This window comes from Hypanus sabinus, chromosome 20 (assembly GCF_030144855.1).
Source record: "Hypanus sabinus isolate sHypSab1 chromosome 20, sHypSab1.hap1, whole genome shotgun sequence".
In the NCBI taxonomy this organism is placed as follows: domain Eukaryota; kingdom Metazoa; phylum Chordata; class Chondrichthyes; order Myliobatiformes; family Dasyatidae; genus Hypanus; species Hypanus sabinus.
In genome coordinates, this window is record NC_082725.1 from 38,661,506 (window position 1) to 38,688,728 (window position 27,223).

Genomic DNA, 27,223 nt, shown 5'->3' on the forward strand with positions numbered 1-27,223 from the left:
TTGAGCAATTTACACAAGGGGCTATGTCAAATGATAAACAAACCAACGCAGAATTTATAAAATACTTTAATTTGGAGAATTTGTCCATCTCCCTGGTTGCAAATGACATGTGGCCTGGGGTAATTACAGTTTGTAAAGAAAATTGAAGCTGAAGCCTTCACAAAAACAAGATAAAAAATTTAAAACAAAATAATCACATGTTCACCAGCATGAAATTCATTCACAAGGACAAGTTTAAAATAAGCTCCAGGGAAAAAGATGGAAAACAAAGAGTGAAAAATAAGATCCATAGTTGTTTGAAGCACAGCCTTCCAAAAACTGCACAAATCATTATCAAACTTCCTCAATCTTTAACAGTCAAATAAATATTTAAGCATAATTCATAGCAATAAGACTATAGTAATTCCAACAATCATAGATTGTATTTATGTCTGTTCATTATGTGCTGGGCCATATGACGTGGGCAATCATGATCTTTCCATGACCGTGATTGTTCTTGGCAAATTTTTCTACAGAAGTGGTTTGCCATTGCTTTCTTCTGGGCAGTGCCTTTACAAAATGCTTACCCCAGCCATTATCAGTACTTTTCAGAGATCACCTGCCTGGTGTCAGCCATCACATAGCCAGGACTTGTAACATGCACCGGTTGTTCATACCACCATACACCTTGCTCAGGAGTGACCTAGCAGAGGGAAGGGATACTTTACACCTCCTTTGGCAGAGACTTACCTCCACCCACCATCCATTGTATTTATATAACACTTCTAATATAACATATTTGAAAATGCATCACAAGTGTGCAATTTAATGAAATTTTTAATAGTACAGCAATATTGAGACAAAACCATAAAACTACAGATGATGAAATCTGAAGCAACACACAAAAAAAAATCACTGGAGGAACTCTGCAGCCAAGGCTGCAGCTATGGAGAGAAATGAACATTCTACATTTGGCATTAAGACCATTCACGTGGACTCAGTTGATCAACAGCTTAGTGGAAGAGAAGTGTTAAAGAGTGTCATAAAGGGGGACACCATAGAGGTAGACGCTAAGAAAAAATTCTTGAGCTTGTGGCCATTGTAACTATGAACAGCCAATGATATGTGATTATGGAGATGGACAAAGATTCCAGTATGGAGAAAGGGAGGTATGAAAATAAAACAGAATGGTGAAATTGAAATGTTGCTCAATTCAAAGTGGAGATAAGGTATTATCATACTCAGCCAAATAATAAAGAGAAGGCACTCTAATTCTCATTTTTGTAGCAGCATCAGCATTTTAGGCTTTCCACTTCATATTATGAAAATACCCCAAAGGGTATCTAGTGATGAAAAAGCTGCTTTAGCATTCTCAGTGACAAAATAATTTCTGTTACTAACATACGAAGCTGGATTGATGTGAAATGGCTTTAAGCAACCCCATGGTAAAAATGTTTCTTATGATCCTAATTTTTAAACATCTTTAACAATACTGGAAACAGGCCACTGCCCAACAGATCTTCAGAAACCTTCCCCCGGTACACTTCATTTCACTATTTCCAGTTCAATGAAGCTTCTACACAGAACATTAAAGTAGTGGTATGCACACAATGCATATCAATATTTACAGGAGTTCTTCTGATCACACTTACAAATGATATTAGATTTATGCCTCCAATTACTCCATTACTTCAGCACGTGTGTCATTGCCCTGAAAGTCAAGTGACATTATGACAAAGATTTAAATAACTTGTACAATGAAGCAGCCCAATTTGTACCCAATCTATGCAGCCTTTCAGAAGACTTAAAATTGATCCACTCCAAGCAATATTGTGCTGCTTGACAACACAACTATTTTATAGCTTTTAATGACTGTTCTCAGTAATCATTAAATGAACATTTCTTACACAAGACCTCCTCATGGAAGATAACAGCAGTTTTGAATATATTTTTGATACTTGTGGAGCCCTAGCCAAAAACTCATGCTTTTAAAGCTCAGAGCACAGGATTAATATTTTGTCATTGTTAACTTTTCATTAAGTCCTATCTTTTATTCTACACCACATTCTGTAAACAATTTCCCATAATAAGGCTGTGCAGCATTAGTAGCCGAAGAGAGAAACATACAAACAAAGCATGAGATAACAAAAGAGGAAGTGCTTAATCACTGGGTGTTTAACAATGGTGCATCTGTTTATCTGTCTGGGAGTTTATAAAAAGATTGCAAGAGTGTGTAGCCGCAGACATTACATAAAAGGATGGACCCTGCATTCAGCATGCACAAAAAAAACCTTCTACTGATTTCCCCTATAGTACAACAGTGCTCAGTGACAATTAATGTCCACAAAATCAAGGAAAACATAACCACTTCCTTTCACTTGAAGGCAGAATTTCAGTGTCTTCAGTGCACCAAGGTAGCCTTTGGCTATCTGAGGAAGATAGTATTCGAAGATTATCAAACTCATGGTCAATTACGCCATAGCATTCGGGACTCTCCTGCAAGCTTCTGACACTTGGATAATCTTTGTCAAGTCAAGTCACTTTTTTGTCATTTCGACCATAACTGCTGGTACAGTACACAGTAAAAATGAGACAATGTTTTTCAGGACCAAGGTGTTACATGACAGTACAAAAACTAGAAAATCAGAAACTAGAAAAACTAGGAAATCAAAGCACTGGATAGAAACTACCAACACTGTCTCTGCAAAACTCTCCATACCCACTGCAAGTATAAATTAACCAACATCAGTACCCTCTCCTAGGACAATATTTACAACAATAAGTCTCTAATTACACTTACTAACACCATCGGAAAGACAATATCATTTGCATAAGTGTTCCAAAATAGACACCCTATACTGAGTTCTGCCATGAAATACGATACAAGGCATATGGAGCAAAAGATTAAATAATGCTCTCAAAAACTCCTTGAAAAAGATGCTGCATCTGCAATGATTACTGGGAATCCTGACTGTGACCAAGGTGGAAAAGCAGCATTTAGAATGGCACTTGGAACCTTCATTCTGTGCGTCAGTGGCATTCAAAAGCCTAGTGCAAATGGTAGAAGGAATACCTTACCCATCTACCCATCCACTGGCCCTCCCAATCCTTCCCACCTTGTCTACGGCTGAATCCGCAGGTGTACGTATCAGAACTGAGTGGAATTCAATCCTGAGGGACTGGCCAAGAAAGGAGAGAAACATTATGCAATCTTCTGATCATCACATGTTAAAGAAAACATTTTGAGCTGCTCTGCAGTAAAGGTACTATATTACAGTAGCCCAATAAAAAGAAAGCTTACTTTGTTCTAATGTATCACATGTGCATATTACCAATATTCAAGTTACTGAACAACTAATCCTCTGACTGAAAGTCAAATCCCACCAGTTTTAAAAAAAACACATGGAAGTAGAGCATTTCAGCAAGAGATTTGGCATATCAACAAATACACTCAAAAGCTTCTATAGTTGTACTGTGGAGAGGATTCTGACAGGCTGCATCACTGACTGGTATGGAGGGGCTCTTGTACAGAATCGAAAGAAGCTGCAGAACGTTGTAAATTTAGTCAGCTCCAACCTGGTCACGAGCCTACAAAATACCCAGGGCATCTTCAGGGAGCAGTGTCTCAGAAAGGCAGCGTCCATTATTAAGGACCTCCAGCACCCAGGGCATGCCCTTTTCTCACTGTTACCATCAGGTAGGAGATACAGAAACCTGAAGGCACAAACTCAGCGATTCAGGAACAGCTTCTTCCCCTCTCCCATCTGATTCCTAAATGGACATTGAAGCTTTGGACACTAAATTTTTAAAAATATATACAGTATTTCTGTTTTTGCACATTATTTAAAATCCATTCAATACACATAATTGATTTACTTGTTCATCATGTTTTATTTTATTGCATTGAACTGCTGCTGCTAAGTTAACATATTTCACGTCACATGGTGGTGAAAATAAACCTGATTCTGATGAGTAGGTATTGAGTCATTAAACTATAAGATAACCCCAACTATATCAGTAGTGCCTTACAGGTATGAAAATTTACTGCTTCACTCTGGTTTAGTCTCCATGTAATTCCAGCATAACATTGAATGAGCTGGAGTTAAATTCAGTCCAGCAATTTGGCTCGCAGGGATGCAATGCGACATTGGTTACAACTCTTGAAACACAAATATTTCATCAACAGGCTGTTCAGCTCTAGGATATGTGAGGAAGTGCGCATGGAATAAATATAGGAGCATAAGTAGGACATTCAGTCCCTTGAGGCACAGTTCGACCATTAATCAGATAGAAGCTGATCTGTACTCATTCTTTTTCATGTCTTTGATCTGTATTTCTCCATAGTCCAATCTAATAAAACCACAAAATACTGGTCTAACACATAGCATCATCATGGCAGTCTGTATTTTTACTGCCATAACTTGCAAAAGCTTACTGATTCATTTCTGAATAAGCTGGTTCTGATATTATATTCTATGAATCCTTTTAAAATCACTTCTCAATCTTCCAAATTTAAGGAGACAACAGCAATTACATAGAACCCATTGCCAATATTTAACTCTTCAGTATTGAAAACAACTATTTCAAAATGTTACAAACAGAACATTGAAAAACAACTGATACATATTTAGATGAATGTATTTTCCTTGTATTTCCACCAAGCAACAATAGAATGCTGAAAGGTGGCTTTACAAGGAAAGTGATGATTGGGATAAAAGAGGAAAAAGATTATGACATCAGACTACAACGACGCAGTAAATTCAGCAGCACCTTTGCATCATGAGTCAATGTTTTTAAGGCAGTGGGGAACAGACAAGTTAAGGAGTGAAATTTATAGAAGGTAGACAGAAGAATGGAACTGACGTTACAGTAGAATGAGCTGTGATCTTATTAATTGAAAGGTTAAGCTTGAGGGGCTTGGGTGGCTGACTCCTGCTTACTAAAAGAACACAGTATATCATTTGACAAACTCATCTTCCAGATGTAATGCTAAACCGGTGAAGTGAACTAGGAGGATTCAATGCCAATCTAACTGCTCCAATTTCTGCTCCTAGTGTAATGCTACTCATTCATTGAGGCAATGCCCATTTGATACCTACTGAGCTGCAAGATCAAACAGTCAACACACTCTCAGTATTAGACAAGATCTTCAGCCTAAATGCTCAAGCATATGAAATAGGGTTTCAACCCTTGGCCTTCAAATCCGAAAGAAACCAGATTAATAATATTTGCTTCATCTCAAAGTTCACCACACTGGAAGATCTGCTGACTTGTACCTACATTAAAACACTTAGAAATCAAGAATCAACAGGTGCAGTTGATGTGTCTGTCAAAGAGACATCAGGAAACAAATGACTCTGAACAAACAGTTCTATATTCTACCTTATACACATTTTTCAAATAAATTGTAGTAAATGTTCAGAATGACGTTCAAATGCCAGTTATATTTGCCCAGGGCCTTACTCTAGACTGCATTGATTTCTACGACAAAACTGAACATTTATACATAGAATATCCTTTAGTAAAATTAACATTTAAAATTTTAAACATTGCTTCTTCTACAAATATCCACTTTTCCCCAGTCATGGTTATTTGATATTTTTAATTTGTATCCCTACAGTGATTTTTTTAAAATAACTTCTTAGAATCCGAGTATCTGCCCACATCTGACCACATTAAAAGAAATAAATAGAATAAATTGTAACATGTTCATTATATTGTAAAAAAACATTCAAACTCATCTCCAGTAAACTTTGCAAAAATAGCAACAGGTATAAGTTTACATGAGATTTTCTGATATCTTATTCCTCAACACCAGGTTTTGAAAATTCAACCTCTGGATCAAATGTAGACAAAGATCTTTTACCATCAGCTATCAATGCACACTACTATATCATTTTAATTTGAAGAGATCAGTGGAATTTGAGGTTAAGATTTTTGTTTTTTGACAACTATTTTGCTGGATCAAGAATTAATGACTTTGCACTTTTAACTTACTGAGCTGCAGTAAGTAATATAACAAAGGAATTTGCATTTATCTGCTGTATTTGTGAATCTTATGTGATAGTGTTCCAAACTGATTGTGGATAGCAATATTTTTAAGGGGCACAATTCAAATCCATACGTCATGATGGATGCAAAAGGAGCTAACTATAAATAAAAGTTCCTCATTCAAAGTCAGACTGAATACCTTCAACTTTGAAAGCATTTTGTCACATGTGACACTTTCTCCTCTACATGTCCTTTACTGGTTCATTGAAACAGTAGCTTGCCAGCACTTTCTATACAGAACCTCGTGAAATGTCGATATCCTTCTAAAACTCCTATCCTGGCCCTCAATTCCAATTAGATCAAAAGGAAATATGTACATTAAAATTGGAAGCAATTTTATTTGTGCAGAGCAACAGAACCTACAGGAAAACTAGCGCAGTGGTTAAAATATTTGACTGGCATGGGTAAACAAGAGGCCTGGACAAACTACCCTTCTTTGAATACCAAGGAATTCAAATTCAGTTAAGTAAATAAACTAGTTTTTGAAAATACAGTATACATACAAATCAGTGAAAAGGACCAAACTGCTGGATGGGCGTAAAAGAACCGATGTGTTCATGAACACTTTTTCCGAGAAAGAAATCATCCATCTCCACTCATCTGAGATATACAGTGCTCAGGACCCAAGCAAAATACAGCCTTCTGATTAGCTCATAAACCAATCAGGTCATGCCCACTTTTCAGTAATTTCTGTTCAAATCTTCCATCAAAATGATGGACAGAAATTTACAAAGTCTACTTATCTCCCAAGGCACACTCACTCATGTGCCAAGGACCATGGCCTGAGACACGATGCCAAACAATATCAGCAATGAGTCAGTTTCGCACATTTGACACTAATATGCAGAAACTACTAATTCTGTGAGGTGTGTAAGTAAGTATTCAATAAATAAAATCCCAATAAGAATACTTGAGAAAAATTTCCAAATTAAATACCATCAGCTCAAAAATCAATCAATGAGCTGGTGACTCTGGATCTGGTACTGTCAGAGATTAAATTTATAGTGATCAAGCCAGATGTTCATTTTTAAACACTAATCTGGTATCATAATCTACACATTACTTCCTTTGAATTTATTCCATCAATTGCCTCTTAACAACCCAGCAAATTTAAAATGAAACATTGGATTAATGTGGCTGCTTATTTTTAAAGAAAGCAGTGTATTAAAAATGATTAGATGATAAACTATTTGCTACAGAAGAAAACCGATTATCTATATCTGCATTCAATCAACAGAAATGGAAAATTCCATTTTGCATTCTCTCAAAAGTAATAGGAAATTTTTCAAACTCAAGTTGTTTCATGGGAGTTGATCCCAGATGTTTACAACATCTCTGTGGAAAATTTCCACAATCCTGTCTCATTAATTAAGGCTTATTAATCTTATGCTTCTGTTAGATCAGTTATTACTAGAAGCACGAAGCACAAATACTTTAGGGAGAAGGCAGATAAAATTCAATATCATCTGCAATATTTCATCCCAGTCTGAAAAACTGCGCACTAGGTTGATGAAATGATGAACAAATCCTTAATCAGATCTCACCTGACCACAGCAGAAATAATGAAAAAAAAATCAAGACAGAAAGATTTGAACATCTGGAAAGGAAGAATAGAGAGCAGAAATTGCAGCAATTAGATTGACAATGGTGCCTCAAAGTTTACTTCAGGAGTTTAATTAAACAAATTAATTAAATAAAATTAATATTATTGGATTGCTAATACAAGTTTGTTTTCATCTATTAATATTAACTTTACGAAATGACCATCATGAAAGTTATTTGATGAATTAACAAAACCATCTCTAACCCTCCCTTATCGTTCTTTTATACAAACTAACTTGCTGCATTTAAAAGTTTAGCCTAAATAAATGATGGGATTCCCAAAGTGCTCCACATAACTGCCATCTAAAATGTTCCTCAGTGCCAATCAGGGCTACTAAGGCAAAAAAAATTCAGCCTTCACACCAATGCCTGAATCCTTTGAATGAATTTAAATTAATTAGTAAAGTAACTCAGTGGTTGTCAAAACTTTGAACTACATCTGTTCAAGAGTGAAAAAATACATTATAAGTGACAATTGCATACTATTTTACTTAAAAGTAAAATTGACTTCCAGGCAATATTAACTTCTTGAAGCAGGAAGTCCAATAACAATAAAATTTCAATAAACCGGAATCTAATTGTTTGGAAGTACCAATGTCTTTGCATCTGGCCTACTGAGTTCAGTTGCCCATGCCTCCTTCTTTCCTGCACTCCTTTTAAATTCAGACACGAGAGACTAAAGACGCTGGAAACCTGGAGCAACAAACAAAATGCTGGAGAAACTCAGCAGCTCTAGCATCATCAGTGGGGGGAAGTGGACATTCAACATTTCAGCTCTAATCTGTTGAGCTCCTCCAGCATTTTGTGCAAGTTCTGTTTCCAACTTTTTCCACGAGGTTCATTGAAAAATGTATTATACTCATGTGTAACAAGTAGTGGTGAAATCAAAGTGTGCTGGTATACCAATAGGCGCAATATCAATTAGTGTGGAAAAATCTGTTAGATTAACAGAGTTCTGATGGTGCTGGATTATTGGAGTTAAATTGCTAGAATAACTTAAAGTAGCATTAACTGTGCTAATTCCTGTGCTGTGATGCAATTGTTCTCTCATGGCCCTATTCCAGTTTGAAACGGCAAGATCAACACCACATTATTCCCGGACAAAACAAGTGAAATGCTTTAATGCTTTTATTAATTCCAGGCAGCAGTACAACTGAGGTTACTTAATAATAACAAACCAGAACTATATCCATTCTGAAAATGATAGCATCAACAGGTCTTTTTACCATGATGGGGTAGGACACGTCTAGTAGAATCGAGTCCTAAACAATATCAGCAGAGGTACATTCTGTCAGAGTTCACTGATTACCAGAACATCAACCAGCATAAGGTGCGGCTCAGACTACCCTACCCTTTAATTTCTCAGCATAATGGGCCCAAAGCAAAATCTCACTTGATATCATGACCTTGATCAGCTAATTCAGCACAGGAAATGTTTGAACTTACATTTGTTCCTGTAGGTGCAGCTCAAACTACACAAGGGTTGCAATTTATCAGATTTGAAATTGGGGTGGGTTGGAGGCAGAGGGCAAAGGGTGAATGGTTAAGGGCAAAAGGCATATTGGAAATTCTGGAACCCAACACTTATACACTTGGCTAATTACCAACAAACTTTACTTCCCCACACCCTCAAATGTATTGAAAATAGAAGGGTGCAAGGTTCATTGAACATGGAGCAGGTGACAAAATACAAACCCCATTTCCAGAAAAGTTGGGATATTTTCCAAAATGCGATAAAAACAAAAATCTGTGATACGTTAATTCACGTGAACCTTTATTTAACTTAAAAAAGTACAAAGAAAAGATTTTAAATAGTTTTATGGACCAACTTAATTGTATTTTGTCAATATACACTAATTTAGAATTTGATGGCTGCAACACACTCAACAAAAGTTGGGACAGAGTTAAAATAAGATTGAAAAGTGCACAGAATATTCAAGTATCACCGGTTTGGAAGACTCCACATTAAGCAGGCTAACTGGTAGCAGGTGAGGTATCATGACTGGGTATAAAAGTAGCGTCCATCAAAGGCCCAGTCTTTGCAAGCAAGGATGGGTCGTGGCTCACCCCTTTGTGCCAAAATTTGTGAGAGAATTGTTAGTCAGTTCAAAAGGAACATTTCCCAACGCAAGATTGCAGAGAATTTAGGTCTCTCAACATCTACAGTACATGATATTGTGAAAAGATTCAGAGAATTCAGAGACATCTCTGTGCGTAAAGGGCAAGGTTGGAAACCACTGTTGAATGCGCGTGATCTTCGAGCTCTCAGGCGGCACTGCCTAAGAAACCATCATGCTACTGTGACAATTATAGCCACCTGGGCTCAGGAGAACTTCAGAAAACCATTGTCACTTAACACAGTCCATCATTGCATCCAGAAATGCAACTTGAAACTGTATTACTCAAGGAGGAAGCCATTCATCAACTCTATGCAGAAACGCCAGCGAATTCACTGGGACCGAGCTCATCTCAGATGGACCGAAAGACTGGGGAACTGTGTGCTGTGGTCAGATGAGTCCACATTTCAGCTAGTTTTCGGGAAAAACGGGCGTTGAGTTCTCCGTGCCAAAGATGAAAACCACCATCCTGATTGTTATGAGCTAAAGGTGCAAAAGCCAGCATCTGTGATGGTATGGGGGTGCATCAGTGTCCACGGCATGGGTGAGTTCCATGTATGTGAAGGTATCATTGACACTGAGGCGTATATTAGGATTTTAGAGAGACATATGTTGTCATCAAGGTGACGTCTCTTCCCGGGACGTCCATGCTTATTTTAGCAGGACAATGCCAGCCTACATTCTGCACAGGCTACAACAGCGTGGCTTTGTAGACAGAGTGTGTGTGCTTGTCTGGCCTGCTGCCAGTCCAGATCTGTCTCCTATTGAAAATGTATAGTGCATCATGAAGAGGATAATCCGACAACGGAGACCACGTACTGTTGAGCAGCTGAAGTCTTATATCAAGCAAGAATGGACAAAATTTCCAATTGCAAATCTACTACAGTTATTACCCTCAGACCTAAAACAATTAAAAAGTGTTATTAAAAGGAAAGGTGATGTAACACAATGGTAAACGTGCCTTTGTCCCATCTTTTGTTGAGTGTGTTGCAGCCATCAAATTCTAAATTTGTGTATATTTACAAAATACAATTAAGTTGGTCAGTAAAACTATTGAAAGTCTTTTCTTTGTACTTTTGTCAGTTAAATGAAGGTTCACGTTAATTAACATATCACAGATTTTTGTTTTTGCATTTTGGAAAATATCCGAACTTTTCTGGAAATGGGGTTTGTATTAATTTTATAAAGTCTTCAGCCAGTTATGGGTGCAAATGTCATTAAAAATCATAGCACAACAAAAAAAAAGCCTTCAAATGGCAGCTGGATTCTGTTGTTGAGGTCAATCTAGGTACAAGTAAATGCTTTTTATAACTTGCTACCTGTTAATGGAATAAGCCAGAAAACAGGTTAAGCCTCATTAGCAATAACCTAATGCAAATCTCTTTAGAAACAATAGATTAACATTTATTAGCTGTTGTGAGAGCTTGTCTTTTGAATACACTTACATCAAACAGAAAACGTGTTAACCTTTGTTTCCAATAATTATTTGCCAATTTATTTAGGGAGAAAACATTCAATCAGCCTGTCACACGCATGACATCTCTTTGATAGAGCTATCTAGTTGGTCCGCAATAAAGTATGGCATGAAATAGCAGTTCAAAAAGTATGTTGTTATAATTAGAGAATGCCTCAATTATAAAAGCTGTCCTGATGCAGGGTTTCAACTCAAAATGTTGACAATACTTTTGCCTCTTCTGATGCTGCTCAACCTGCTTTCCACCAAAAGATTGTCTGCTGCTTGAAAATAAGTATATATGCATGAATCGAAATTATTTCCATATGTTTTAACTCACATTCACCTTCAATATTATTAAACTGAATGCCCATTACATCAAATGACGGGGCATGACGAGGCCCCTCTTCCTGGGTGAATTTTTTAAAAGGTCTTTAACAGCCTATTCTACTCCTCAAGGAACCTCATCCAAAATTGACTCAATAAATACACATATACTTTTTAACAGTAGCAACTGAACAGAGTACAGATCCTGGCTGATCTTTACAATGACGCCTCCTTTAATTAAAGACTACTTTCTGTTAAATAAAGCTTCTGCATCAGCAGAATACTCTGGAATACGAGGTCCTGCACATGATTCCAACATTCTGGGCTACAGAAAATTTTACTTTTTTGAATCTCCTCAACTTCTGCTTGTTGAAGACACAATTAAATACAAAATGTTAGCTCTTAATGAGTGATAATTTAGGGCAAATGTTTATACTTCAAAACAAAAGCTGAGATTCATATTACAATTCCAACATCTTCTAAAAAGAATCATTTACAAATGATCACATGTGCCATCCGGCTTCTTCTCCTCTAAAGGGAAATAACAAAAATAAATGTGCGCTATCAAGAAATAATAACCTTCTGATCCAGAAGGCAGTGGATTCACATTGCTTCCATAATGGTTCACCATTACAGAAATGAGGTACTGAGAGAGGACTGCACTTTCAGAGATGGCATCTATCAAATGGAACCTTCTTTACCGGTGAAAGCTAAGATATTCCCTATGAACTTTTTAGGGGAAAAAAAAGAATTTTTCCTTGTGTGGAGGTCCCAATAGTAAAGTTCATCTCATTGCTGCATGTATGAATTTTTAATATGCAAATTGGCTGCCACGATTCCCAAGTTATGTCAGTGACTATGGAAGGAAAGAAACAGCTTATTTCTTCTCCATCTTCAGATTGCTGAACGGTCCATGAATCCATGAAAACCACCTCATTATTCCCTTTTTTGCACCATTTATCCATTTTTGTAACATAGATTTTTGTCTTTGCACTCCACTGCTGTTGCAAAGCAACTAATTTCATGTCATAAGTCAATGATAATAAATTTGATTCTGATTTATTGAGATACAGTATGGAACAGGCCCTTCTGGCCCAACGAGCCACACTGCTCACAACTCACCTACTTAACCCTTGCCTAATCACAGGACAATTTACTTGAGATAGGGTAAATTTGTTAGGCAAGTCCAGAAAGGATTCCTGATGCAGTATATAGACAGGCTGAATAAAGGAAAAGCCCTACTTGATTTAGTACTCACCAATAAACCTGGTCAGGTGGCAGATTTCATCATGGGTGAGTATTTTAGAGACAATAACCACTAAGATAGCATGTCCTCTGAGGATAGGCTGAGCAAGCTAGAGCTTTTCTCTTTGGACTGAAGGAAGATGAGAGGTCCCTTGATAGAGGTGTAGAAGATGATAAAAGGCCGAGATAGAGTGGACAGCCAGATACTTTCCCAGGCCATAAATGGCTAATATGAGGGTTCATAACTTTACAGTGTTTGGAAGAAAGTACTGGGGTATGTCAGTGATTGATGTTTTTGCAAGTAGTAAAGGCAGATACATTAGGGACATCTAAGAAATTCTTAGACAGGTACATTGATGAAATAAAAAAAGAGGACTATATCTGAGAGAAAAGATAGGTAGATCTTAGGAGTAGGTCAAAAGGTGAGCAAAGTATCATGGGCCAAAGGGCCTGTAATATGCCATAATGTTCTATGTTAACGGAGCACATTCTTCTCAATAGGCCATTACTTCATACCTCTTTAAAATGTTACTTGAAAAACAAATTGTAAATGATGTTTTAATACATCTAGCAGTGAATTTTTATGAACATTAAAATTCAGAACTGTTCTTGCTATATCCCTTATTGTATCTAAGAAGGAAACTCAAGAAAACACAAAGTGTGTGTTTTTCAGGGTTGGGGTATCAACGCAATAGCAACATTGCACCTTTATCTTCCCTGATTTTCTTGATGAGTAACTTGCTTTCCAGAATCTTCAGAAATCATTTCCAATGTCTCTTAAAAGGCAAACAAATGGGCGCCACCTCCAAGCTTTATTAGCATCATCCTTAATCCAGCTTAAGCTGTGTCCAATTCGAGAACTCCATTATCCCTGCAGCTTGAATGAAATCCTCTATCCATCCCTTCCTCTGTTTAAGCCATCTCCAAGAGTTTTAATTTCCTATCAATTGCCCTTAAATGCTTCCAGTAAAACTGAACTCTACCAAGGCTTTGATTGCTGATACCACATATGTGAAGTATTTATTAATCAACTCCCTGAAGAGAAGACAAGAAAAAGCAAGTCACCTAGCGGTTTCTAAATTTTTCTGATCTGACTTGAATTTAATAAAAATATGGACACCTGCTATGCACTGGAAAATGATTTCCACACCGCAAAGAGGTGGTTACTCGGAGTTACAGATTTTCATATTCAGCAAAAAAAAATCCATTTAGGATCTAAAATGTCTTTTATGCAATGAGCTGTATAGGTCTAAAATGCTCTGCCCGAAAAGATGATGCAAGCAAACATATGTAAGTTGCAAGTGGGAAAAAAAATTAGTATTGGGAGAGAGCAATCTGCAGAATTATTAGGAAATGGGATCGTGCAGATGGCCCTTTTCCAAGACCTGTCACAGACACCATGAGCCAAACTACCTTTCACAGTGTGTGATACTTTGGGTCAAACACAGTATTGGTCTAGTTGATGATAGAATGTTGACACTTGAAGAATTATACAATAGAGAGGGTTCCATACATCAAACTGTCCACCTCATTCTCAAAATTCCATTGACTTATCAAACACAACATCCAATTTGATACTTCCAGTTCACTAATGAAATCCTTCAACTCTTTAATAATCCTTATGTCTTGACTATATTCTGTAACTTTATGACCTTGCACTTCTTGATAAAAGGATATCATCCAAATACAACAATCATTAAATATTATAACTAAATTTATTCCAACTATTGTAATCTGGAGTAAATTTTATGATAAACCATAAGGACTTCATTCTGCTAAATTACAGCAGGTGAAAGAGAACCACAGAAATTTAATAATTTTGTAGAACTGATCTGCAAATTATGCCCTCTGTTCTACTTCTCAATGTGATTAAAAAGGAATGCAGAGAACAGTTCAATATTTGAGACAGTGTACAGACAGAGAGAGTGAGGGGGAAGAGAGAAAGAGGAGAGAGGAGACAAGGGGGAGGGGAGAGGGCATGAGGGGGCAGAGGGAAAGAGAGGGAAAGAGAGGGAGAGAGAGGGAGAGAGAGGGAGAGAGGGGGAGAGAGGGGGAGAGAGGGGGAGAGAGGGGGAGAGAGGGGGAGAGAGGGGGAGAGAGGGGGAGAGAGGGGGAGAGAGGGGGAGAGAGGGGGAGAGAGGGGGAGAGAGGGGGAGAGAGAGGGAGAGGGAGAGAGAGGGAGAGAGAGGGAGAGAGAGGGAGAGAGAGGGAGAGAGAGGGAGAGAGAGGGAGCGAGAGGGAGAGAGAGGGAGAGAGAGGGAGAGAGAGGGAGAGAGAGGGAGAGAGAGGGAGAGAGAGGGAGAGAGAGGGAGAGAGAGGGAGAGAGAGAGAGAGGGAGAGAGAGGGAGAGAGAGGGAGAGAGAGGGAGAGAGAGGGAGAGAGAGGGAGAGAGAGGGAGAGAGAGGGAGAGAGAGGGAGAGAGAGGGAGAGAGAGGGAGAGAGAGGGAGAGAGAGGGAGAGAGAGGGAGAGAGAGGGAGAGAGAGGGAGAGAGAGGGAGAGAGAGGGAGAGAGAGGGAGAGAGAGGGAGAGAGAGGGAGAGAGAGGGAGAGAGGGAGAGAGGGAGAGAGGGAGAGAGGGAGAGAGGGAGAGAGGGAGAGAGGGAGAGAGGGAGAGAGGGAGAGAGGGAGAGAGGGAGAGAGGGAGAGAGGGAGAGAGGGAGAGAGGGAGAGAGGGAGAGAGGGAGAGAGGGAGAGAGGGAGAGAGGGAGAGAGGGAGAGAGGGAGAGAGGGAGAGAGGGAGAGAGAGAGAGAGAGAGAGAGAGAGAGAGAGAAAGAATAGCGACAGATACTTGCCTCACTGGTACTGAAAAGCTCACAAAGGCTTTAATCTGAAATTGATTTTTTACTACAGCAAGTTGATTTCACCCTTGTGACTCAAGAAAATATATCATTGAATTTTCAGAAGAAAACAAGAAGCTCATGAGTATTAAACGAAAATGCAGTCATATTCTGACTCATTCTGTGGTCTCAGACTCACCCAGACTGGCACAACCTTCCTCATCATTCTGTCCATTCATGTCGGGCGTCTATTGTTCCTCAACATGCCGTGGAAAACCAGCGAGAGGTGACAAGTGCCTGCCTGTCTCCTGGGGGGTGGGGGGGGGGGGAAGCAGAACCGCGTGTCTAATCCACTATCGCTGCATGAGGAACAGTGAGGCTAGTCATCCAGAGAGTACACAATTAAACCCACAGCATGGGGCAGAGCTGCAGTGCAGCAATGGTTACATTCTCTGATAGAATGAAGGTTCAAAATCTCCGAGTGAAATAATAACTGACAAACCAAGGTAACTTGGGACATGCGGTGGACAGAGAGTGATTAAGGGGAGAAGGAAGTATTTTAAAGCTAGAGAATTCTATTGTACCTTGACATACATTTACACTGCTGGTCTATAATTACATTTTTAAATCCCTTTGGCCTTACATAACTGACATACAGTATTATAAAACTGTAATACGAGGTTATAAGATTTGCTTCATTTGGAGATTATGGGATGAAGTGATTTGATTGACTGTCTGGTTATATTTTTAAGAGAACAAATGTGATTCCCCTCACCCTTCCCCCACAGACAAAATGAGAAATGGAAGATTAACTCCCATTTATCTTTTTTAGAAACAATTGAGGAAAGAACATTGAGATCATGAGCTTTTCTAACCATGAATTATAATGAAGTATTGTGGCGGCTCATTTCCTAGCGTATGCGAACCGACTCACAATTAGATAGCCTACGGGGGTTTGCGAGCACAGAACTTTGGAGCCTCTTCGCCATGGGGGGCCGGTTGACAGAGGCTTAAAAGTGAGGCTGAAGTTTTCGAATAAAGTTTTTCCTTCGACTGCAGTTACCGACTCCGTGTCGTAATTTTAGCGCTGTTTGTAGCACACCGCTACAATTGGTGACCCCGACGGTCCAAACGATTTTTGGACCAGAAATGACCGACGCCGCCTCTGTTCATGCGGTTTCGTTGAAACTGCCGGGTTTCTGGACACAGCGCCCGGACCTATGGTTCCAGCAAGCCGAAGCCCAATTCCACGTTCGCCGGATCACCTCAGAAGACACCCGCTACTACTACGTGGTGGGCTCCCTCGACCAGGACACAGCTGCCCAGGTCGCGGAGTTCGTACAGTCGCCCCCGGCAGACGGCAAGTACACGGAATTCAAAGCCCTGCTCCTCAGGACTTTCGGACTCTCACGGCGCGAGCGGGCTGCCCGTTTACTGCACCTGGATGGCTTGGGAGACAGACCTCCATCGGCTTTAATGAACGAGATGTTGTCTCTGGCCGAGGGACACACAGGCCTCATGTTTGAGCAGGCATTCCTGGAGCAGCTGCCCGAGGACATACGCCTGCTGCTGTTCGACACGGATTTCAGTGACCCCCGGAAGGTGGCAGCCCGGGCGGACTTGCTGTGGAACGCCAAAAAGGTGAGCGGGGCGTCCATCGCACAGATCACCCAGCCACGCTCCCGGCAGCAAACTAGTCCAGGCCCGGCCGCAGAGCCCACTAACCCCCGGCCCAATGACCACTGGTGCTTCTACCACCAGCGGTGGGGCGCAGAAGCCCGCCGTTGTCGCCCGCCCTGCAAGTTCCCGGGAAACGCCAGGGCCAGCCGCCGCTGATGGCTACGGCGGCTGGCCATCGGGATAGCCTCCTGTATGTGTGGGATAGCAGGTCGGGACGCCGCTTTTTGGTCGATACTGGGGCTGAGGTCAGCGTTTTACCTCCGACAAGTTACGACACTCGCAGCAGGGCACCGGGTCCCCCCCTGAGGGCCGTGAATGGCAGCACAGTAAGGACCTATGGCACCCGTCAGGTGCAGCTACAGTTCGGCCCCAGCCAGTTCACGTGGGACTTCACACTGGCCGCCGTAGCCCAACCGCTTCTGGGTGCGGATTTTTTGCGAGCTCACAGCCTGCTGGTTGACCTGCCCAGGAAGAGACTGGTACACGCCGAGACCTTTCAGACGTTCTCCCTGGGCGCGGCCCAGTTGCCAGCCCCTCACCTCGGCTCCATCACGCTGTCCGACAACGACTTCACCAGGGTCCTGGCGGAGTTCCCATCGGTTCTGGCACCGCAGTTCACAGCAGCCATGCCCAGGCACGGCGTACAGCACCACATCCCGACACAGGGACCACCCCTCCATGCCCGTGCTCGGCGGCTTCCCCCGGACAAGCTCCGACTGGCGAAGGAGGAGTTCCAGAGAATGGAGGAATTGGGGATCATCCGGCGGTCCGACAGCCCCTGGGCTTCCCCCCTGCACATGGTGCCCAAAGCGACGGGGGGCTGGAGACCGTGCGGCGACTACCGCAGGCTGAACGAGGCTACCACACCGGACCGCTACCCTGTGCCGCACATTCAGGACTTTGCGGCAAACCTGCACGGCGCCCGGATCTTCTCCAAGGTCGACCTTGTCCGAGGGTACCATCAAATCCCGATGCATCCTGACGACGTCCCCAAGACGGCTCTCATCACCCCGTTTGGCCTCTTCGAGTTCCTCCGCATGCCGTTCGGCCTGAAGAATGCCGCACAGACGTTCCAGCGGTTAATGGACGCGGTGGGACGGGACCTGGACTTCGCGTTCATCTATTTGGATGACATCCTCATAGCCAGCGGCAGTCGTCAGGAGCATCTGTCCCACCTCCGTCAACTCTGCGCCCGACTGAGTGAGTACGGTCTTACAATCAACCCTGCCAAATGCCAGTTCGGACTTGATACCATTGACTTCCTGGGCCACAGGATTACTAAAGACGGGGCAACCCCTCTGCCCGCTAAGGTAGATGCGGTCCGCCACTTCCCCCGACCCACCACGGTCAAAGGCCTTCAGGAATTCGTAGGTATGGTCAATTTCTACCGCCGCTTCCTCCCTTCAGCTGCCCGGATCATGCGCCCCCTGTTCGCCCTGATGTCGGGTCCGAGCAAGGACATTACCTGGGACGAGGAGTCCGCCGCCGCTTTCGTTCAAACGAAGGAAGCTTTGGCTGACGCCGCAATGCTAGTACATCCCAGAATGGACACCCCTACCGCCCTCACAGTGGACGCATCAAACACGGCAGTCGGTGGGGTGCTGGAGCAGCTCATCGCAGGTCGCTGGCAACCCCTGGCGTTTTTCAGCAAACACCTGCGGCCACCCGAGCTCAAGTACAGTGCTTTTGACCGGGAACTGTTGGCGCTCTACCTGGCAATCCGGCATTTCAGGTACTTCCTAGAAGGTCGGCCCTTCACCGCGTTCACGGACCACAAACCGCTTACCTTTGCGTATACGAAAGCATCCGACCCCTGGTCATCCCGCCAGCAACGCCACCTGTCCTACATCTCTGAATACACAACGGATGTCCGGCACGTCTCGGGTAAGGACAATGTCGTGGCGGATGCGCTCTCTCGCCCTACCGTTCATGCCCTTTCCCAAGGGGTAGACTTTGAGGCACTGGCAGAGGCACAGCAGGTAGATGAGGAGATTCCGAGTTACAGGACTGCAGTCTCTGGTTTGCAGCTCCAGGACCTCCCCGTGGGCCCAGGTGAGAGGACCCTACTCTGTGACGTCGCCACCAACCAGCCCCGTCCGGTCGTCCCCGCAGCCTGGCGGCGACGTGTTTTCGACTCCATTCATAACTTGGCGCATCCCTCCATCCGGACAACTGTCCGGATGGTTTCCAGCAGGTTCGTTTGGCACGGACTCCGCAAACAGGTCAGTGAATGGGCCAGGACGTGCATGCACTGCCAGACGGCCAAGGTTCAGCGGCACACCAAAGCCCCACCGCAGCAGTTCCATCCCACCCACCGGCGTTTCGACCACATTCATGTGGATATCGTGGGCCCCCTGCCAGTGTCGCGCGGAGCGCGTTACCTCCTGACTATCGTGGACCGGTTCACAAGATGGCCAGAGGCGGTCCCGCTCACCGACACCACCTCCGAATCTTGCGCCCGAGCCCTGATCGCCACCTGGATATCCCGCTTTGGTGTACCAGCCCACATTACCTCCGACAGAGGCGCCCAGTTCACCTCCAGCCTGTGGTCAGCTATGGCCAGCCTTTTGGGGACTCAGCTGCACCACACCACTGCCTACCACCCACAGTCGAACGGGCTAGTGGAGCGTTTCCACCGTCACCTGAAGTCGGCCCTCATGGCCCGCCTGCGAGGAGCCAACTGGGCGGACGAGCTTCCCTGGGTCCTTCTTGGCATCCGCACAGCGCCCAAGGACGACCTGCACGCCTCGTCGGCCGAGTTGGTATACGGCGCGCCCCTGGCCGTCCCCGGGGAGTTCCTACCAGCCCCGAGGGGGCAAGAGGAAGAACCCGCTGCAGTCCTGGGCAGACTTCGCGAGAAGCTCGGTAACCTGGCCCCCATACCCACTTCACAGCATGGGCGGCACCCGACCTGCGTACCCAAAGACCTACGGAACTGTAAGTTTGTGTTTGTACGAAGGGGCGGGCATCGGCCACCGCTGCAGCGGCCATACGAGGGGCCGTTTACGGTGCTCCGGAACAACGGGTCCACGTTCGTGCTGGACGTTGGGGGGAAGGAGGAGGTTTTCACGGTGGACCGCCTCAAGCCGGCCCATGTGGACCTGGCGCAACCGGCCGAGTTTCCGGCGCCTCGGCGCAGAGGCCGACCTCCCAAGCAGGTTCTGGCCCAGGCTGTGGACATTGGGGGGTGTATCGCCGGTTCTGGGGGGGGGTTATGTGGCGGCTCATTTCCTAGCGTATGCGAACCGACTCACAATTAGATAGCCTACGGGGGTTTGCGAGCACAGAACTTTGGAGCCTCTTCGCCATGGGGGGCCGGTTGACAGAGGCTTAAAAGTGAGGCTGAAGTTTTCGAATAAAGTTTTTCCTTCGACTGCAGTTACCGACTCCGTGTCGTAATTTTAGCGCTGTTTGTAGCACACCGCTACAGTATTTTAAAATACACGTAGCCATTTTTGACTACCAAGTTTATATAAGCCAAACCATTGTCCTCAAAGAGAAGCTGGTAAAAATGGATTGCCTTGCTAAACAAGGATGACCTTGTCCATCAGTTCTAGTTTATGCAGCTTTTCACCATGTGTAACTGTTATAAGGTCACAGTCCCTTAAGTACGACTGTGATGCACGATTAAGTGGGTCTAAAATAAGAATGCATTTCAAACCTCAACGCTAACTTCAGATTTAGTGAGTTACAACTGTACAGTTCAACAGGTCCTCCTGAAATGTTGTCAGGTGCTCATAGTTAACCAGAAATGAATTATTATTTGCACTGCTTGTCCTCTTTTGCACATTGGTGTTCATCAGTTTTTGTATACTTATGTATATATTTTCTTAAAATTCTATTGTATTTCTCTTTTTCCTGCAAATACCTACAAGAATATGAATATCAAGGTAGCTCAACGTACTACATATGTACTTTGAACAATTATATTTGGATATTCTGAGCTAAACTGTATCAGAGAAATGTGGAAAATGGTCTACGACTGGAACTGAGGCACTTTTATTATTATTTAGAGATACTGCATGGTAACAGCCCTTTCCATCCCAATGAAGCCCACCCAATTACACTTATGTAACCAATTAAGCTAAAAACCTGTATATCTTTAGGATGTGGAAGAACTGGAGAACCCAGAGAAAACCCAAGCAGTCACGGGGAGAACATACAAGCTCCTTACAGACAATGGCAGAACTGAACATGAGTCACTAATGCTGTAAAAGCATCCTGACCACTTGAGCAAAGGGTGGGATTGTTCTTTCTGCTCTTCTGGCCAGAATTCTCTCTTCTGGAGCAAGTGTGCCTTGGCCTGGCAAGGCTTCACAAGAAGTAGGGATTACACAGGATCTAAACTTCACAGTTCAAAAATCACTAGGTACTTGCACTCAATGATAGTGCTCTGAAAACCAAATCCCATAGTCACCCAATATTTATGCATGCACACTTCCAATAGCAATCCATATATTGATCAGAAAGTCAAGTGCTGTAAGCCTGAGGCCTAGAAAGCAAACACTGCCCCAGCTGGATCAAGAGGTATCAGTGAATTTTCATGGCATAATTATGCCATAGAAATCTATTTGGCCTAAGAAGTGTGCAACTATTTCAAAATAAGGGATTTTAATTATTTTGTTAAGGTACTTATAGTTGAATTCCTGCTTTTAAAAAAATAATTAAAAAAATGCTTCCAGCTTGGCATTAATGAAATATATTTAATATGATTAGCTGCTCAGCCAAACTCTTGGCAGTATAAATATACTGGATATGAGGGACCCTTTAAAATAATGCCTTACAGCAGAAGGTATTGGAAAAATGCAGCTCTTATCAGAAATTACTAGATCTTTGACAGATAGTTTCCTTAACATACAAACCCCAAGAAAATAGTGCTAGACTCAAGGCTGTTTTCTCATTCACCACGAATCACAGTTATACTGTTATTTTAGTGGCACTTTCCTGCACCAACTCCTTATTTAAAAGTCTATCGACCTTTGTCTTAAGTATACTGAGCATCAAAGCGGCCATAAATCTCCTCGGAAGAGAATTCCAAAGATACACCATCTGGATAAAAACAAAATCATCTCATCTTTCTGAATAACCTGTCCCTTATTTTGCAACTGTTTCCCTGGTTCTAGACGCCATAGCCAGAGGAGATGTCAATCTAACAACTACCCTGTCAAAGACCCATAATAATTTTAACAGTTTGAATGACACCACTTCTCATTTCATTAAGCTCCGTTTAGTATTGGCTCAGAACACCTAATCTCTCCTAATATGACAAATCCACCATCCCTGGAATCAATCTGGGTGCACCTTCACTGCATTACCTTCACCTTAAATATTTTCTTCAATAGTGACAAGACTAGATTTGCACTGAGTATTTCAGGCATGATCTGTAAGGCCTCTTCTTGTATTCAGGTTCTCTTCCAATGTAGGACACTATACTGTTTATCTATCAAAGAGCTTCCAATACCTCAATGGTAACTTACAGTCAGTTGGGAACCAAATCGTCTAGACCTGCTGAACACTAAAATATTTCAGTTAATGAAAAGGACCCTTTCATTAACACTGATCGCTAATTCTGGACAACTGATTTAGACACACAAGCTTCTAATTCCCCACACACCAGCCAGTCTCTTCTCCAGTAGCTTAGAATCCCAAAGACAGTTAAATAAATAATTTAGCTCAATTGGAGTGCTCGTCTGAATACTATTAGGTTCTGAGTTCCATGTTGTATTACAGATCTAACAACAGGGATTGGGGACGGCACAGTAGCATAGTTGTTAGCACAATGTCTTAACAGTTCTAGCTATTCTTCAGGTTTCTGAGGACACAAGCTTCTGAACCAACACTTCAAAAAAAGTAACTGATCATTGTTGGTTTGTACATTGGATAACTAACCAACAGTGGCCTTGCAAATTTTTCTCCACTGTTTATTTAATGAATTGTCTCTTCAGGTACACATTAAGAACATGTCGCGTGGCCTAATGGGCAAGGCATCAGACTAGTAACCTGAAGGTCACTGGTTCGAGCCTCAGCTGAGGCAGCGTGTTTGTGCCCTTGAGCAAGGCACTTAACAACACACTGCTCTGCGACGTCACCGGTGCCAAGCTGCATGGGTCCTAGTGCTCTTCCCTTGGACAATATCAGTGGCATGGAGAGGAGAAGGCCTGCAGCTTGGGCAACTGCCGGTTTCCCATACAACTCTGCCCAGGCCTGCGCCCTGGAAACTCCAGGCGCAGATCCATTGTCTCTCAAGACCGATGGATGCCACCACCAACCAACAAAGAGATCAACTCAATAAGCAATTGATGGAATTTAAAAAATTTGACTTGGCAGCACAAGAAACTACATAAATCTCCAAGTTTCAAAACATTAGATCCATGCAAAATATAGGATACTGTTCCAATGGGCTGAACTAGCAAAGGGATCTTGGGGTATTAAGAAGCCATCTCCTCTCTACCTGCAATTCAAGATGCAGAGAAAGGTTTAAAAAGTAGGTTTAATAAGGCATATACTGTTTTGGATTTTATTATTAAAAGCATAGAGTTTAAAACGTCTGTTGATTATTTATACAAGACTGGCCTGGCCTCAACTGGAGTATTTTGTTCAACTCTGGTTGCAACATCATAAGGAGGATGAGAGAGGTTTCAGGGGGGAAAAGTTCTTGGGATGGGAAATGGTTGCAAGGATACATTTGAAAGGGACTGTGTTATTGGGACACATATTCTTGTTTAGAAAATATATATATTTTTTTCTAATGTCACTCTGAATTCTCTTTCTTTAGTACCCGTGACCTCTATTCTTGACTCCTCCAAGGGATCAGACTTCCATTTTCACTCTGTCCTTTAGTTTGCATTTATCAAATCTGGGCCTTCTCCAAAGAAAACCAGTACTGTGGGAACTTTGGTACTGTGTACGAAGGAGAGAGGCCTATAATTCATTATAACTTTAAAATAGCTTTGTAACGTGAAGACATATCCTGAAGAGTCAACTGTGTTATTGGGACTGGTTTTCTTTGGAGAAGGCCCAGATTTGATAAATGCAAACTAAAGGACAGAGTGAAAATGGAAGTCTGATCCCTTGGAAGAGTCAGGACTAGAGGTCACGAGTACTAAAGAAAGAGAATTCAGAGTGACATTAGAAAAAATATATATATTTTATAAACAAGAGTATGCAATTGGAACTTTTAATTGCAGATATTGAAGAGACATGTTCTTAATGTGTACCTTAAGAGACAATTCATTAAATAAACAGTGGAGAAAATTTTGCAAGGCAATGGAGAAAGGCTTGTGAGTGGAATCAGGGAGTTGGTGTAATATAGTGCTGGCATAAACACACTGGTCACATTCTCTTGTGACACAGCTATTCTATGATTTTTCACCCTAGCCTAGCTGAATTTGAGAAGACAGTGAGTCAATTTGAATCAATGTGGTCTGGGCCATGTACAAATGCTTTGGCAGGCAGTACCAGCATTTTAGCTGAGTGACCTGGAAGTAATGATGATACATGTTCCAGGTCTAGCTCTTACACCTCCTTCCAAATGGTAGAGGTTGCAGATTTACCAGGCATTACAGAAATTTCTATACATCCATTCTTTTATTTGTAAATGGGTCACATTTCTGGACCAGATTTTGTTAAGCAAAATTTCAGAAATCAAAATGGCTGGGCAAAAAGTAGTATGGGAACTTTGGTACTGCGTATGAAGGAGAGAGGCCTATAATTCATTATAACTTTAAAATAGCTTTGTAATGTGAAGACATATCCTGAAGAGTCAACTGTGTTATAAAGATACCATTTATACAATGAATGCTTTCTTTAAAATGCTGTTGTATCTTTGGGGTATCTGACCAAGGGATACAAATTTTTTTGCCATTGTATTCCCATAGCATTACCGAAATAATGTCAGAACTGAATGTACTTCATATAGGGTGAACTAAGAAAATTCTCCAATAGATGCATTTGTTGAAAGAATAAATTCCAAATGCATTTCAGTACATCCAATTTTCATAAAAGCAATAGTCCCACATGAAAAGGCAACTAAAAAGCCAGGTCCTACCACTAGATACATAGTGTATGTATAAATTTTCTCTCACAGAATTCATTCATAAGTCAACCCCTCAGTGTCAATTGTGAATTGAAGATTTTTTTTGAAAACTGATAAAAGGTAAAATAATTGACAAGAAAATAATAGATGACTGGGTGTACAATAAAACAAACAGGAAGGAAAGCATTAAAGGAAAATAACACAAAGTTAGCTATGCCCTTGGAATGACCAAATAAGAAAAAGAAAAATAAAGAAACCAAATTTGACAGGTAAACTTGACAGTTTTACTTTCAGGTCTAATATGCACTGAGATTTAAAAAAGTGCCATTTTTTACAATGAAATGTTAAACCAAGGCTCTTTTTAATGGATTGAAGTGGGTCCAAAGTCATCTAAGTCCATGAGTATATAGTTATTCCTCTCCTCACTTTGTGGCACAACGAGCGGCAACCTTGTCGCTTATGAGGCTGAGTTACTAGCTCAATGCTCAACACAGCACTGATGAAAGTGTACAAGGAGCCAGTCAGATTCTAACCAGAGACCACTTGCCTTGAAGTCTGGTGTTGATGCCACTACACTACCGGCCAGCAAATTCATGAGAAAAAAGAAAGAAATTCCAGTGGCCTGCTCAAGATTTATTTTTCACTTTACATCACAGAAACAAAAAGGCTGATATAACTACTTCTTAGTGTTTGTAGAATCCTTGGTGTTTGTGTCCAAACTAACTGCCACTTTTACCACATAATAAACAATGCAGTAAACAAGAAAGGTTGTGTTAATGAGACATTGTAATGAACGTGGAGGCATTATATAAATGTCAATTCTTTCTTGTAACTTGATGAAACCAAAAGGAGCAATTTCTTAAATACTCAACATTTGTGCTGTTCCAGAGCAATCTGTTTTCAAGAATAATCCACATCTTTTAGCAATAATGGAAAACTTAATGAATTTGTTCTTTTAGCTGAAATAAAAAGAATCAAGTTGGACTTACCTGGCATTGTCTCAATATCAGGAAAATACCACAAAAGCCACAGGAATTATACCAACAGCACTATATCACTCCTGGATTTGAAAGTAGGGTAACAAATGCATTGCAAAGAATATCAAGTATCAAAACACAATTTAACTCATTGTGTATTTAAGCAGCTCAGTCATTACAGTTTAAATTTTAACCGTAGGATTAACTGCTACAACAGAAATGGCATCAGTTTCAGAAGCAAATGAAGAAACAGACAAAAGAAATTACCAAATACACAATACGATAATGACATCCAAATTGCATAATTCACATGCAATAATGTTAACAAGAAGTTATTTCCCCATTCTAGGTAAACAAAGTTTTCTGAACATTCTGGAATACAGAGATGAATTGAAGTATCACTCCAGAAAGTTGAGCACTAAATAAAACTAATGGACAATCCCAGTGCAATTCTGAGTAAGTCCTCACAGCAGAGGTCTTCCAATTTGAATTCAATTTCACTATTGAGATTAGACGGATATATAATATTCCAATTCATTTTTCATAGAAAAGTGGCAAGTTGTCCCCAGTATCCATTATTCCTCAAATCACATCAATGAAACAGATAAAGTTGACAAATATCAGAGTTGTATTGTACATGCATAAACTTATACAATAAAATGAACCTTTGAAAGAATTCTAAATTCTTGCAGATATGTATATTTCCCACATTGCAAATATATGTAATTGACCATAAATCAATTTGCTATCCATAGGTGTTCCAAAGGAACCATAAGTGAGTTCACGTATGCTACTTTAAACTCAAAAAGGGACACAGTTAGCTGGTGATATAGCATAGTAAAGAGCAAACTGTTGGCGAAGCTCAGCGTATTATGCAGCATCTGTGCAGACAGAGGCATGGCTGACAGGATGTATGGCCTTGATCAAAACCATCAACCATCCTTCTACCTCCATAAATGCTGCCTGATCCTCTGAATTT

The 27,223-nt window shown here is 41.6% G+C and overlaps 1 protein-coding gene across 4 annotated transcripts in view; it reads right to left on the bottom strand.

Moving 5' to 3' along the window:
- LOC132378433 (solute carrier family 12 member 7-like) overlaps positions 1-27,223 on the bottom strand; it is a 264,974-nt gene that overhangs the window by 131,038 nt on the left and 106,713 nt on the right. The window contains exon 1 of one of the 4 annotated variants that reach the window (XM_059945351.1): positions 15,752-15,816. The exons of the other annotated variants lie outside the window; for them this stretch is intronic. Coding sequence (XP_059801334.1) covers positions 15,752-15,791 — 40 coding nt within the window. The 5' untranslated portion in view covers positions 15,792-15,816. Of the gene's footprint in view, positions 1-15,751; positions 15,817-27,223 lie in introns of those variants that run through there. 4 annotated transcript variants of the gene reach the window in all.